We start from the raw sequence: 14779 nt of genomic DNA, 5'->3' as shown, positions 1-14779 counted from the left end.
GGACTGGGTTGTACGCCGCCCTGGGCGATGTGAATTTTTTTTACAATTCTGTCTGGCTAGAAGACAAAGAAGTACACCTCCATCGATTCCTCTTGTGAGACAATCCTGAGGAGGTGATTGAAGTCTTTGCTGTCGTCAGGGTCAACATTGGCGATTAACGTGCTGGTTGTATCGCCCAGGTGGCAATGAGAGAAACCGCCAACCTGCCCCAGTTTGCAGCCATGGTTGAGGAGCGCAGAGTTGTGGTAGAAGATAGTTATGTGGATGACATCTTGACGACCCACAATGACTTGCAGATACTGGAGAAAATCACCAAAGGAGTGGAAAAGATCTTAAAGGCTGGAGGCTTCTCCCTTAAGCCATGGGTCTTATCAGGCCAAAGTGGGAGGTCCGCAACCACAACTGATGCCAGTATCAGTAAGACAACTCGGAGTGTGCCCAAAACGCTGGTGTTACCCAACCAGATGCGGGACGAAGAAAGCAAAGCACTTGGAGTAGGCTATGAACCAGAGACTGACAAACTTTGTGTGATGACCTCCGTAAATGTCTCAAAGAAGAGAGGAAAGATGAGGACAGGAGTCGATTTGCGCGAAGAGGAAGTCAGAGGTAAAACTCCAAACCCATTGACCCGTCGGATGCTGCTAAGTTAGATCGCTGGATTCTACAACCCCATTGGTCTTGCCACACCAGCAAAGAAGAAAGGGGTGATGCTTGTGAGAGAAGCTTACCAAGAAGCGAGTATAATCAGTCCAGTTAAGGACACTTGGGATGACCCACTCTCACCAAAACTACGGGAGGCTTCCATAAGACTCCTCTAAGAATATGTGAGCCTTGCCCAGATCAGGTTCAAAAGAAGCCTCACACCAACTGGAGCCATAGGCCATCCAATGGGAGTCACGGTTTCAGATGGGAGTGAGGCTTCCTACGGCGTGGTGCTCTACCTCCGTTGGGAGATGCAGAATGGGGTCGTAGTGAGGCTGTTTGAGTCAAAAGCTTACCCCTCTCAACCAGAAAGGAGACGTGATTAAGGCAGAGGTATGTGGTGCTGTCTTTTCGATCCATCTGAGAAAATACCTTGTAAAGCACTGCCGCATCAAGGTCGCACGCTGGGTCCACTTCGTGGATAGCCAAACAATCCTGGGAGCAATTCACAAGGATAGCTATGGCTACCAAACTTTCTTCGCTAACCACATCGGAGAGATCCAGAAGGCTGGACCAGTGGAAGACTGGAGGTGGATTGAGGGCAACCTGAACATAGCAGACATCATCACAAGGGGAGCAACTCCTGAGGAACTCGATGAAGGGTCAGAGTGGCAACAAGGCCCAGAGTTCCTGAGTTGGCCTGAGGCTGAGTGGCCTGTGAAGACGGCCAGTGAGATAGTGACCAGCGTGGCTGATGACGTTAAAAGGTTGCAGAGAAGAGCATTCTCAGCTGTAGTCACCAGGTCTCAGGCAGAAAAATTCTCAGGCCCCAGCAATACTGATGTTGGGGCAGACTTGCAAGACTCCGCAACGCGACCGCAGATGAAAGACCAAGGTCCAACTCCAGCAGTAGAGAGGCCAAAGAGGAAGCCCTGGGGTGTAGCTCTAGTGCGCCTTGTTGGGCCCGAACGATTCAGTAGCTTGTCTAAATTGTGTGGAACAATCGCCTGGGTTCGAAGAGCTGCAGAATCCTGGCTGAGGACAAGCTACCAAGCCTCGAGCTCAGCAAAGTGGGAGGTGAGGGGCCCCAGGCTATCTGTGGGAGAGAGAACGGCGGCTTTCCAAGACCTAGCCCTTGCGGCCCAAGACGGCGTGAACTTTCAGGATACGACCTTAAACCGCCACACTACTGCACACTAAAAGAAAGGCCTGGGTTGTGCAAGGTCGGAGGACAGTGAAGAAGGTGGTCAACAGGTGCATCACTTGCAAGAAGCAAAGAGCCCGGCTGTGCCAGCAAGTGATGAGCTCTCTTCCTCAGGAACGTACCAGTAGAGCGAACCCATTCGAGTATACTACACTAGACCTCTTTGGACCCTTTGAAGTGAGGGACGCTGTTAAGAAAAGAACCAAGAAAAAGGTCTGGGGAGTCGTGTATTGCTGCATGACTTCCAGAGCCGTCCATGCTGATCTCGTCGACGACCAGTCTTCTGAGAGCTTTCTTCAGGCCTACTCCCGGTTCACTGCTCTGAGGGGGCATCCCAAAAAGCTATGGTCAGACAGAGGCACAAACTTATTGGGCACCAGGCCTGCTCTGAGAGAGCTACACAAGCACCTGGCCTGTTTGCAGAAGGCATCCGTTGAAGACAAGGCTGCCAGAAATAGCACAGAGTGGCAATGGGACTTTCATCCTGCAGACTCACCACACAGGAATGGAGCAGCAGAGGCAGCTGTCAAGCTCCTTAAAAGAGCTCTTAACAGTCTTGGCAGAACAACTGGCTGCTACACCTGGGGGGAGTTCCAGACCCTTCTCTACTCTGCAGCCAACTTGACTAATGAGCGACCCATCGACGCCAGGGCACAGGAACAAGAGGACTCAGTGGAGTACTTGACCCCCAACTCCCTTATCCTGGGGTGCACCGGACAGGGAGGAGACATACACGGAATCGACATGGAAACTCGCTCTTGGCGCTGACTGAGGGCTGTCCAGGCTGGACTCGACAGGTTCTGGAAGAAATGGAGTGAACTGGCAGGACCAAACTTGTTCATACGACACAAGTGGCACCGAGCAGAGAGAAGTATCAAGGTTGGAGACGTAGTCTGGATTGCGGAACAGAACGCTCTAAGGGGGCAGTTCCGGCTCGGCCGGGTTGCTACAACATATCCAGACGAGAAGGGGGTTGTCAACCTGCATGGGTCTTCCTGCTCCCATGGTTCCCAGGGCCCGGAGAAAGGACTCTACCATGCACACGACAATCGTCATTCGCAGGGATTTGCGGAGGTTGGTGATCTTGATTCCTGCTGAAGACCAAGAGGAGGTAAGATAAGTCCTCGCCATGGGGTACCCAAAGACTGTGGCTCTGTGTTCTTTGCTTAGCTAGCGGGTAACCCTGGGAGGCAACTGAGTGCTTCAAGGGCAAACCTACACTCAGTAGGAGGAAAGGTGGTGGAGCCTACCTCCTTAGTTAATACATGTTTGTTTGTAAATGCCTACAAAGACTGGACTTTAGTTTGAAATTCTCACTGAGAGACTCAAGAGACTGTGCCCTCCTTGGATCTTCGATCAGTCGGCCAAGTGGGAGGTGTTGAGACTTCTAGTTCACTCAGGAAAAAATTTAATAAAAATAAAATACATATATAAATAGATAAAAGAGAAGCAAATGGGTCTGATGTGTTCAATTAAATGGGGAACGAGTGATTTCTTTAAGTTTCTTAGATGCTCATATATGTTACGTTATGTGCGCATGCGCAGCTTCACTAGAGACTTAAATTATGGCAGCTGGTAATCATTTCACCGCAGACAATCATCAGGAGCACACAGCCCGTTGGTATGTAACTACGAACTACTCACAGTCTAGCATTAATGTTTAAATCACTTATATGTTTGAGCACTGAACGTTTACCTCACTGTGTCGGTGTTAGTTGGCCGAGAGTAACTTGTAGCTCGCTGGGTGCGGTAGCTCAGCGACCCAGATGCTGTATAGCATTAGGCTATCATTATCCGCCATTTGCGTTGTGCTGATTGTTCGGAGCACTCTTCTGGTTTCTGGTGGCGGTGGTGATAGCGGTGGTTTGGTTCTGTGATCCATGGTGGAGTGAGCGTTATGTTGCGTTTGGACGAGGCATGGGTTCCATGTCCTGTGACAGCGTCCATAGCAACCAGTGACAGCAGAGTCACTGTGCGCATGCTCCTCGGGCGCTAGGCATTCTGGGTGATGTAGTCAATGTTGTTTTAAGACAGATTTGCCAAATTTTTTGATGGTGTTGCAGGCTTATTTGATTTTCATTATTTACATTATTATTATATTATATTATTTGAATAATATATTTACATTATATATTTGAATAATATATTGTCATTATTTGTTTGTTGTATTTCAGGTTTATGACCTGTGGTCATTTAATTTAAAATAAAATTAAGGACAAAACACGAGTCATGACATTGTGTGCTTCCTGGTGAGCCTTTTCGGGGGCTAAATAACGAAAAATCAGAACAATCTCACCATGAACAAAAAAAAGAGAAGTGAGAAAAGAGAGGGAAGTGGAAAAAGGAGTGACTGAGTGAGTTGTGTTCCAGTTCTCTGGGCTCAGAGGGAGCCAGACGTGAACTCTGCATGAGGACGGAACCACAGGAGGAAGAAGAGAGAAAAATTAAATTATAATGAAGCTAGAAAGGACAGAAATAATGAAGGGAGTAAGTAATGAAAAGAGGGGGCATTGAGGGTGATGAGCCTTAACCCTGGATGGATAGCAGTCTAAAAGTCACAGAGGAGACAAAGTCAAACCAAAGAAAGAGGGAGAAAAAGAGAGAGAGGAAAAGAGGAAAGGAAAGATAGAGGGATCAACACTATATATTTCAACAATGAGACCAGGACAGCGTACAGAGAGAAGAGCTGTAGAGCAGAAGTTAGTTAAGTTCCATAGAAACCAGTAGAAACCAGTAGAGACAAGTAGAAACCAATAGAGATAAGTGGGAATCAGAAGATACCAGCAGAGACAAGTAGGAACCAGTAGAGAACAGTGGAGAATATTAGAGATCAGTAGAAACCAGTAGAGACAAATATAAACCAATAGAGATTTGCAGAGACCAGTAGAAACCACTAGAGACTAATAAAACCCGTAGAGACAAGTAGAAAGCAGTAGAACTGTTAAAGACAAGGGAAAAATACAGAGGGGAAGAGAATGGCAACAGAGTCGAAGAGACGGACGGGAGAAGTCAGTCGGAGAAGTCAGAGCAGTCAGCTTCACCCAGGGACGATAGGGTTAAAACCGCAACCAGAAGCAGAACCAGAACCCAACCTACCATCCTCTTTTGTTTTGATCCTGACCGGAGTGCTCTCTGGGCCAGGGCCTACATCAGTGTGAGCGCTAACCCACACCTGGTACTCAGTCCACTTCTCCAGGCCCTCCAGCACATAACTAGAGGCGTCCGCTCCGATGCCTGACACCTCGTGACGCTCCGGGTCCTCGTTGGTGCTGCCCGTGGCCTGGTAGCTGACCGTGTACGCCACGATGGCACCATGGCGGGATGCAGCAGGCGGGGCCACCCAACTCACCTTGAGGGAGGTGGAGCTTAGACTGGACAGGTGGACCTCCTGAGGGGGGGCGGAGGGAGCTGTAGAGGAGGGGGTAGGACAAGCGAGCAGGGGATGGGGATCAAGCAAAAATAATAAACCAACTAAAATATAACACAACCTAATCAAGGATAGGGAGGTGGGTGCATACTCTGGACTGGGAGATTGGTTTTATCAAATCAGATAAAAACTAGCATGTCTGTTTTTATATGTAAATACTGTATGTAGCCACAACAGCCACAACAGGCAACCAAAATTGCAGAGGATGATATACACAAAAAGTAATAAAAAAAAGACTTGTTTCCATTGTGATCCTCTTGGTAGGCAAGTGGCTGCAGGGCAAAACAAGTAACATGGGCACTCTGTGCCATACCTTCAATCATATACAATGTCCACATATTTACATATATACAAAAAAAAAGCAATATACACATCCAACAAATCCACTAGGGCAGAGTGGTTTTACACGTGGCTAGGAGGCTATCTCAACATTAACCAAGCCTTGCAGTAGTGTTTTAACCTAAGACTGGCATACATTTTTTTTATCTCAACCAGCAGTTTGTTCCACTCTAACACTGCCATATATAAAAACGTGTTCTGGCCAGTACAGCTCTTGAATCGACATGGCACAAAATCTGTGGCACTGCCTCTCTTGGCGTAGGAATGAGAGTCCCCTATGGGCTTAGTTTGGATGATAAAATGGGATTGGGGGGTAACTGCAACAGTAACTCACTAACTGTAAGTCGCTCTGGATAAGAGCGTCTGCTAAATGACTAAAATGTAAATGTAAATAGATAACTACTACTACTAACTACTGGTAACTAATGGTAGTTACCTAGTAATTAATAGTTATTACCACGTTATTACCCCATTATTACCGAGCTGTAATTTAAAGTGCTACCCAGATCTCTCCAGTTCAGTGAAGTATGTTTTCTTTCTATCTCTAGCGGAAGATCTCTTGACCAACTCGCCACAGTCTAGAAGCAAAACGAATAATAACAACACATTAACTGACTGGGAATCACAATAAAAGAGAATACAAATTAAATACCAAACGACAAACACAACAAAAGCATTCTTACTATAACATGCACCTACAATACTCAGACTGATAACAAATGTATAAGAAACGATGAGTCACAGTTCATCAAAGGAAGAAAGGAGGGGGGAGAAATTAGATGCCAGGGGGGTTTTGGAATGGGAAGCAGGCATTTGGAGTTTATATATTTTTTATTTAGCATGCCTGTTTGTGTCCCTTCTTTTAACAACCAGAGCAATGAACGAAAACAGTAAGTATAATATTTATTCCTTTACAAATCATCTTGGGACCCGAAAAACTGCATCCTCAAAGCTTTGTGTGACATGAAACACCTCCCCAAATAAATATAGGACCGTCGGGTGCTGAGTGGGCTGGGAAGATCAGGCTCATCCCATGAGTCTCTCTCTCTCTCTCTCTCTCTCTCTCTCTCTCTCTCTCTCTCTCTCTCTCTCTCTCTCTCTCTCTCTCTCTCTCTCTCTCTCTCTCTCTCTCTCTCTCTCTCTCTCTCTCTCTCTCTCTCTCTCTCTCTCTCTCTCTCTCTCTCTCTCTCTCTCTCTCTCTCTCTCTCTCTCTCTCTCTCTCTCTCTCTCTCTCTCTCTCTCTCTCCTCTCTCTCTCTCTCTCTCTCTCTCTCTCTCTCTCTCTCTCTCTCTCTCTCTCTCTCTCTCTCTCTCACACACAGAGAGAGACAGGAGGAACAGTGTGGCAGATGACACTGAGCTACGAGTGAGCGAATTAAAGGCTTGAGAAAGGAGGGGGAATTTCAGGTCAGCAAGTTAAATTCTTGGATGAGGAGGTGGGGGATGAGGAGGTGGAAGGAGAGGACAGAGGAGTGGGGGATCATGGCTGTTTAGTTAAGGGATTATGCCTGAGAACACAGCTAATACAATCACTTCAAACTGAAGCTGGAAAGATGGCAAACTAGCTGCACTTCGTTTCGTTTGACCTGTTTTCTATTGATATTTCTTTGTATACTGTATATCCATAAAAATGATGCTGATTCATGATTTCGACTGGCTGAGAAAAGCTGCCTGCCTGTCTGTCTCATCCAGACTCCCGACACGTTCATTACTATGCGACAGCTGGAGATTGAATTTGAATATTGAAACAATGTTGCAAATGTCGTAGACAGCAATGTTTAAACAAATCTCCGCTTTTGAAAACTCAATGTTAGTCTAAAAGAAATGTGAGATAACGTCTAGATGCTTTTTTATAGTGGAGATCAAGATTATACATTTTCTGGCTGGGCTGACGAGACAGTGGATTGAGCAGTCAGATGGAACAGAGTAAATAGGCATTTTAACATCATAGATTTAGCCGGTGGTAACTTGTGGAATAGAATGCGGTTTTAACCGATCAGCGTTCAGGATTAGACCCACCCATTGTATAATTTGAAACAGCTGCTGGTCAATTGAGACTTGAGGTCGGTGCAGGTGATTCTCCTGGGTTAGTGGATGATGCGGCGCTAAAGCTAAGGATAAAGAGAGAGAGAGAGCGAGAGAAAGGGAGGAGTGTGTACTCACTGGACTGGGCGGTGCGGGCCTCTATGGGCTGAGTGTAGACCCCCAGGCCGAACTCTGAGCGGGCTGCCAGGGAGAAGCGGTACAGGGTGTTGGGCTTCAGACCCTCCACGGCGTATGACCCCACAGGGTTAAAGGTCACGTGGATCTGAGAGAGGAGAGAACATATTTGTTGATTCATTCTAATACACAAGTATTCGAACTCTCCCATTGACATAAGTGCAAGATTAACGTGTTTTAGTTTAATTGAGTTGATCTCAAGTTAGGATTCGGCCTCAATGGCTTGTTTTATTTTAATCTGTGCAGGTTGGTGTATTGGATCATAAACCAAACTGTAGTTGCTTATTTGTAATATAAACCAATGTCTGAGACAATGTGAAAACACCTAAAATAACACTCAAATGACTCTGAGAATCTAGCTAGGTCTGCTTCAGTATGTGTATGCAGTGTTGATTGTGAACATTCAGAGAAAAACTACTTCAAATGGCCCACATTTGTGGAGAGGTTGAATTGCTTTCATTGCCTATCGATTGGTAGCTAATTGCTCTCTCAGCCAGAGGATACAAGCAAACAGGCGCTATTACAGCTGATGATTGACATTGAGAAACAGACAAACACAGGATAATTGTTCTGGCTGTTGATATGGCAACTCCTTTATTACCTCCATCCACGGAGGAGAGGAGGAAGACATCTTTCTACAACTGCCGTGCTTCAGCCCTGACACGTAACCATTCAGAGAAATTGATCGTAAAAAAACATCCCTTGGTGGGAGAAACAGTTATCAGTCTGCAGAGTAGCCTCATGCCTGGAATAGTGAAATGGTGTGTTTTCGTGCGTGCATAGCGTGAGCTCAAAATCGATAGCGATATCAAGAGAGATCCAGAGAGAGGGAGAGAGAGAGAAGGAGAGAGAGGCAGTGAGAGAGACATTGATATGAGTAAATGCTCCTGGGTTCTGCTGGGTCGTTCCTACCTTGTTGTCAGAGTTGTCCTCCCAGTATTGTAGTTCATACATAGTGATGGAGTCCTGGACCGGCCACAGCCAGGTCAGCATGATACGGGTGTCCAACTCCGCCTCCGCCTCGAAGCTAGAGGGCTGGGCAGGGACTGGACATAGACATTGAGGGGGCAGAGGGGCAAAGGTGAGAGTTGTTCACAGAGCTAAAAAACAACAACAAAAAGCACAATATCATCACCAACAAGACAATCAACGTTTAGGGTAAATCTACACTATTCATGGTAGTCATAATACAAGCTATGCGAACACAAACCCTCACACACAACATCCATCTCTCTCTGCTCACCTCCCTGCTGTGTTTTGACCTGCAGTACATCAGAAGGCGGTCCGTCCCCTACAGAGGTGAACCCCAGCACCCTGAGGCTGTAGGTGATGTCAGTGGTCAGCCCTGAGATGGTGGTCAATCTGCTGTCGTCAGTATTGTGTTTCTGCCACACACTCAGAGGGGCGCCAAGGTCCCAGCTGTAGTACACCCGGTACCTGTGGATGGGGTTAGAAAGAGGTCAAAACCTCAAAATATTTCTCAGTAGTATCAGTATTTTTAGAGTACTTTTGCGTCTGTTTTATTGGTCTATATCTTATCTAGTTTGAAAAAAAACATGTTATATTAACCATATATATTATGACTTTTGCTTATATATGACTTGTGTTGCATCTACAGTGGGGAGAACAAGTATTTGATCCACTGCCGATTTTGCAGGTTTTCCTACTTACAAATCTGTAATTTTTATCATAGGTACACTTCAACTGTGAGAGATGGAATCTAAAACAAAAATCCAGAAAATCACATTGTATGATTTTTAAGTAATTCATTTGCATTTTATTGCATGACATAAGTATTTGATCACCTACCAACCAGTAAGAATTCCGGCTCTCACAGATCTGTTCGTTTTTCTTTAAGAAGCCCTCCTGTTCTCCACTCATTACCTGTATTAACTGCACCTGTTTGAACTCGTTACCTGTATAAAAGACACCTGTCCACACACTCAATCCAACAGACTCCAACCTTTCCACAATGGCCAAGACCAGAGAGCTGTGTAAGGACATCAGGTAAAATTGTAGACCTGCACAAGGCTGGGATGGGCTACAGGACAATAGGCAAGCAGCTTGGTGAGAAGGCAACAACTGTTGGCGCAATTATTAGAAAATGGAAGAAGTTCAAGATGACGGTCAATCAACCTCGGTCCTCTACATGCTTTGTAAGTAGGAAAACCTGCAAAATAGGCAGTGTATCAAATACTTGTTCTACCCACTGTATGTAGCCTTGAAAAATGTTTTCGAAGGCTTCATTAAGCCTGCATAAGACATACATCTATGATGGCTGTGTCCCAAATGTCACCCTATTCCCTATATAGCACACTACTTTTGACCAGAGCCCTATGTGCCTTGGTCAAAAGTAGTGCACTATAAAGGGTATAGGGTGCCATTTAGGATTTAACCAACATCTTACCCTCTGATCTGTCCGTTAGGTTCCTCAGGTGGTTCCCATTGGACCAGCATGGTGGAAGCAGACAGCATGCGGACCTGGACGGCCAGAGGGGGCGAGGATGGAGCCTGTTCCCCCGTACGGGTCTCTACGGGGTCAGTAGGCGGCCCGCGCCCAATGTTGTTCACCGCCATCACACAGAACTTATACTCAGAGTAGGGGCTGAGCCCTCCGATGCTGTAACGTGTTGTGGTCACTCTGTCCACCTATAATATAATATGGTAATTTAGCAGACACTTATACTACCGGTCAAAAGTTTTAGAACACTTACTCATTCAAGGGTTTTTCTTTATTTTTACATTGTAGAATAATAGTGAAGACATCAAAACTATGAAATAACACATATGGAATCCTGTAGTAACCAAAAAAGTGTTAAACAAATCAAAATATATTTTATATTTGAGATTCTTCAAATAGCCACCCTTTGCTTTGCTGACAGCATTGCACACTCTTGGCATTCTCTCAACCAGCTTCATGAGGTAGTCATCTGGAATGCATTTCAATTAACAGGTGTGCCTTCTTAGAAGTTAATTAGTGGAATTTATTTCCTTCTTAATGCGTTTGAGCCAATCAGTTGTGTTGTGACAAGGTAGGGGGGGTATACAGAAGTTAGCCCTATTTGGTAAAAGACCAAGTACACATTATTGCAAGAACAGCTCAAATAAGCAAAGAGAAACGACAGTCCATCATTACTTTAAGACATGAAGGTCAGTCAATAAGGAACAATTCAAGAACTTTGAAAGTTTCTTCAAGTGCAGTCGCAAAAACAAGCGCTATGATGAAACTGGCTCTCATGAGGACCGCCACAGGAATGGAAGTTACCATTCCAATCAAATAAATGCTTCACAGAGTTCAAGTCACAGACACATCTCAACATCAACTGTTCAGAGGGGACTGTGTGAATCAGGCCTTCTTGGTCAAATTGCTCCAAAGAAATCACTACTAAAGGACACCAATAAGAAGAAGAGACCTGCTTGGGCCAAGAAACACGAGCAATGGACATTAGACCGGTGGAAATCTGCCCTTTGGTCTGGAGTCCAAATTGGAGATTTTTGGTTCCAACCGCTTTGTCTTTGTGAACGGATGATCTCTGCATGTGTAGTTCCCACCGTAAAGCATGGAGGAGGAGGTGTTATGGTGTGGTGTTGCTTTGCTGGTGACACTGTCTGTGATTTATTTAGAATTCAAGGCACACTTATCACTTCTGCAGCGATACGCCATCCCATCTGGTTTGGGCTTAGTGGGACTATCATTTGTTTTTCAACAGGACAATGACCCAACACACCTCCAGGCTCTGTAAGGGCTATTTTACCAAGAAGGAGAGTGATGGAGTGCTGCATTAGATGAGCTGGCCTCCACAATGCCCCGACCTCAACCCAATTGAGATTGTTTGGGATGAGTCGGCAGAGTGAAGGAAAAGCAGCCAACCAGTGCCAAAATAAAGAAACACCATTGAATGATTGGGTGTGTCCACACTTTTGACTGGTACTGTATGTTGTGCTGTATTTTATTTGTGTTATATTGTATTAGATGTTTTATGAAATCGTATATGCAGGGCTCCCATCACTGGTCTCAATGATGACTCCCTGATTAAATAAAGGTAAATATAAAACGTCTGCTCTGGTAGCAGGGCAGAGAATGCAATTTTACCCCATGGGTGGATCTGTGCTTGCCAATGGGAACCAAACCGATATGCCCAAAACCAAAAAGCTGTTTATTGTGTTTTTTTTTCCGGATTTCTGTTTGAATTTACACAATGTTTGGTTTCTAGGTGGTACTACATTGTGGTGGTGCCAGTATCTCAGTCATCGTCATGGGGATGGGAGAACCCTGACGAGATGGACCTAGATGAGGTGAGTCGTAACAGCAGGAACATTTATTGGTAGCTCACAGTCATGGACTGAATTGCACACCAATTAACAAAGAAATACAGATTCCCATCAAAATTAATAAGGATTCCGTCAAGATTTCCATCAGAGTGTAACCCTGTAGAGAACTCCATGAAAATACCTGACCCTGTGTCAGTGATTAGGGACATCTCACTACACCATTCCTAATAACTCCCTGACCTCTAACCCCTGATCTTTATCATCTCTTCCCTAACGCTCAGCTGTTGGATTCAGGCGAACGTCCTGTCCTTCGGCAGCGGCGCCAGGTTGAGCCAACCCGGCCGTACATCGCTGCCAAGCTGGACTTGCTGCCTGCCACATTCACCCTAGGAGATGAGAAGAGGTACAATGGCTTCTACAACCGGCCCCTACCCAGACACCAGCAGTACCTGGCCTTCATACTGGCTGCCCTGAAGGAGCAAGAGCAGGAGAGCAGCGATAAACATGTAAGGAACAGAGACAGATGCGCACTCACGCACACACACACATGTACAGTACACTCACACACACGTACAGTACATTCACACACACACGCACACACATATACTGTACACACAAATACTGTATATACACACACATAGATACAGACATGCAGTATCTACACAGACTCATATATATTATAGTAATATGGGCAAAAATACTGCTTAGAACTTTCTTCCATCACTCGGCAATGGCCTGTATCTTATGCTAATGACATCCATGCCCATATCAGTGGCTTTGCTACACTGAAACTACTACTGTACTGTTGTACACTCTGGGATGTGGAGTCAAGTACTTGTCCTGTTGTCAAACAGGACTGAGCCCAAGCTCTCTCTGAGGGACAGGCTGAGTAAACTCCAGTGCAGGAGAATGAAAGTCAGACAGGAGCTCTGGGCTGCTGGAGGACCCTGTACAGGAATATTCAGCAGATAGATACTGTAGCAGGACCCTGGGCAGAGAGGAGAGCAGAGGCCAGTCCTCCTCCTCCTGTCCTCCTCCTCCTCCCGTCTTCTTCTTCTTCTTCTTAAACATGCGTTTATTAATTTTTTTAATCATCTTTGAAATGCAAGAGAAAGGCCACAATATAATATTGCAGTTTAGGCGCAATTTAGCAGTGTGTGTGTGCAAAGTTTCAGATTGATCCTGTGAAGCATTGCAATACTGGGCTATTTTGTATCAAGTCTGCTAAATGTGCAGAATTGGTCAATTGATACATTTTCAAGTACATAACTATAGAGAACATACAAAAATGATATGGTAATACAAAATGTAAGTTTACACACTCCCAGGAATGTCATACATGATGGATCATTCGCTTATACACTAACTTACACATCTAGATGGCCGGGCGGGGTGGGTGTGGACAGCAAGGGTTCAAACTGTAGAACCCAGTTCCTACATTTTAATATAAACATGGATTTTATCAAATAAAACTATGCTACATTTTATCTTTGGGACCCTCAGGATGACATATCAGAGCAAGATTACTGAATGTAAGTACATTATTTACCTTCAGAGGTGAATGTATCAAACCAGTTGCCGTGATGTTTTTTGTTGTTGTGCACTTTCCTCAAACAATAGCACTGTAATAGCGACTGTAAATTGGACAGTGCAGTTAGATTAACAAGAATTTAATCTTTCTGCCCATATAAGACATGTCTATGTCCTGGAAAGTTTGCTGTTACTTACAACAGTCATGCTAATCACATAGAGAGAGAGAGAGAGAGAGAGAGAGAGAGAGAGAGAGAGAGAGAGAGAGAGAGAGAGAGAGAAGAGAGAGAGAGAGAGAGAGAGAGAGAGAGAGAGAGAGAGAGAGAGAGAGAGAGAGAGAGAGAGAAGAGAGAGAGAGAGAGAGAGAGAGAGAGAGAGAGCTCAAAGACATTGCTCCTGCATTTTTTAACAAAAATATTTAGATAAAGTAGGATTTTTTGGCAGGGACATATACAGGATGCTACCCTCCACAACATAACCTTTATTCCAAACCAAAACTCCAAACCTACAACCTGATTTTGGACGGAATTACCTGGAAAGCTTTCTACTACCAAGGATTACTATTCTCAAACTATACAGCAAATGCTCTGGAAAACAAACAGAAACCTGAAAACACCATCTAACCTGGAACTGAGTGAGTAATGTTTAGTATGAAGCTATTTTTCACTTTCAAAAACCAAGAAGAAAAATTCATTACAATGATATATTTTATTATAAGGACTGAATTCTAAGGCTACCAAGCTTAAGCTTGCTACAAAGAGATACAATTTCAATTAGCACTGACGTGTGAAGTGAGAGGTGTCAAAGCCCTTGAGCCCAACAATGGCAGGAGAGTCGTACAGTCTACCCCAACTAGAGGCCTTAGAAGAGGCCTTAGAAGCACCCCCCCACTGTTCAGAGGTCATTAAAATACAGTACCCTCTGAATGTAAAAAACGACAAGACACGAAAAGAGTACAAATTGAACTTCTTTTGGGGAAGCACGAGACACTTTTTGCTGATTTGTATAAAAATGGGAACATAAGCAACCTTATCTTCCACACAGACCATCCCCTGGCATGGCACAGTGCTATACTAGCACACTACCCCTCTGTTAAGAGGGGGTGTGTTAGCGACGGGTGGAAACTCAGGATACTGGACAACGAGG

General features: G+C 45.0%; 1 protein-coding gene across 1 annotated transcript in view; it reads right to left on the bottom strand.

Moving 5' to 3' along the window:
- The window catches only part of LOC311123324 (receptor-type tyrosine-protein phosphatase F-like), a gene marked incomplete at both ends in the record, with an annotated part of 42490 nt that extends 30407 nt beyond the window's left edge, over positions 1–12083 (bottom strand). The window contains 6 exons of the mRNA XM_084197590.1: positions 4943–5254; positions 7775–7919; positions 8744–8877; positions 9075–9268; positions 10239–10480; positions 12069–12083. Coding sequence (XP_084053716.1) covers positions 4943–5254; positions 7775–7919; positions 8744–8877; positions 9075–9268; positions 10239–10480; positions 12069–12083 — 1042 coding nt within the window. The remainder of the gene's footprint in view (positions 1–4942; positions 5255–7774; positions 7920–8743; positions 8878–9074; positions 9269–10238; positions 10481–12068) is intronic.
- Between the last annotated feature and the right edge of the window lie 2696 nt (positions 12084–14779).

Source organism: Coregonus lavaretus, assembly GCF_964263955.1.
Source record: "Coregonus lavaretus genome assembly, contig: HAP1_SCAFFOLD_4864, whole genome shotgun sequence".
NCBI classification, from domain to species: Eukaryota; Metazoa; Chordata; class Actinopteri; order Salmoniformes; family Salmonidae; genus Coregonus; species Coregonus lavaretus.
This window is presented reverse-complemented; position numbering and strand designations above follow the sequence as displayed.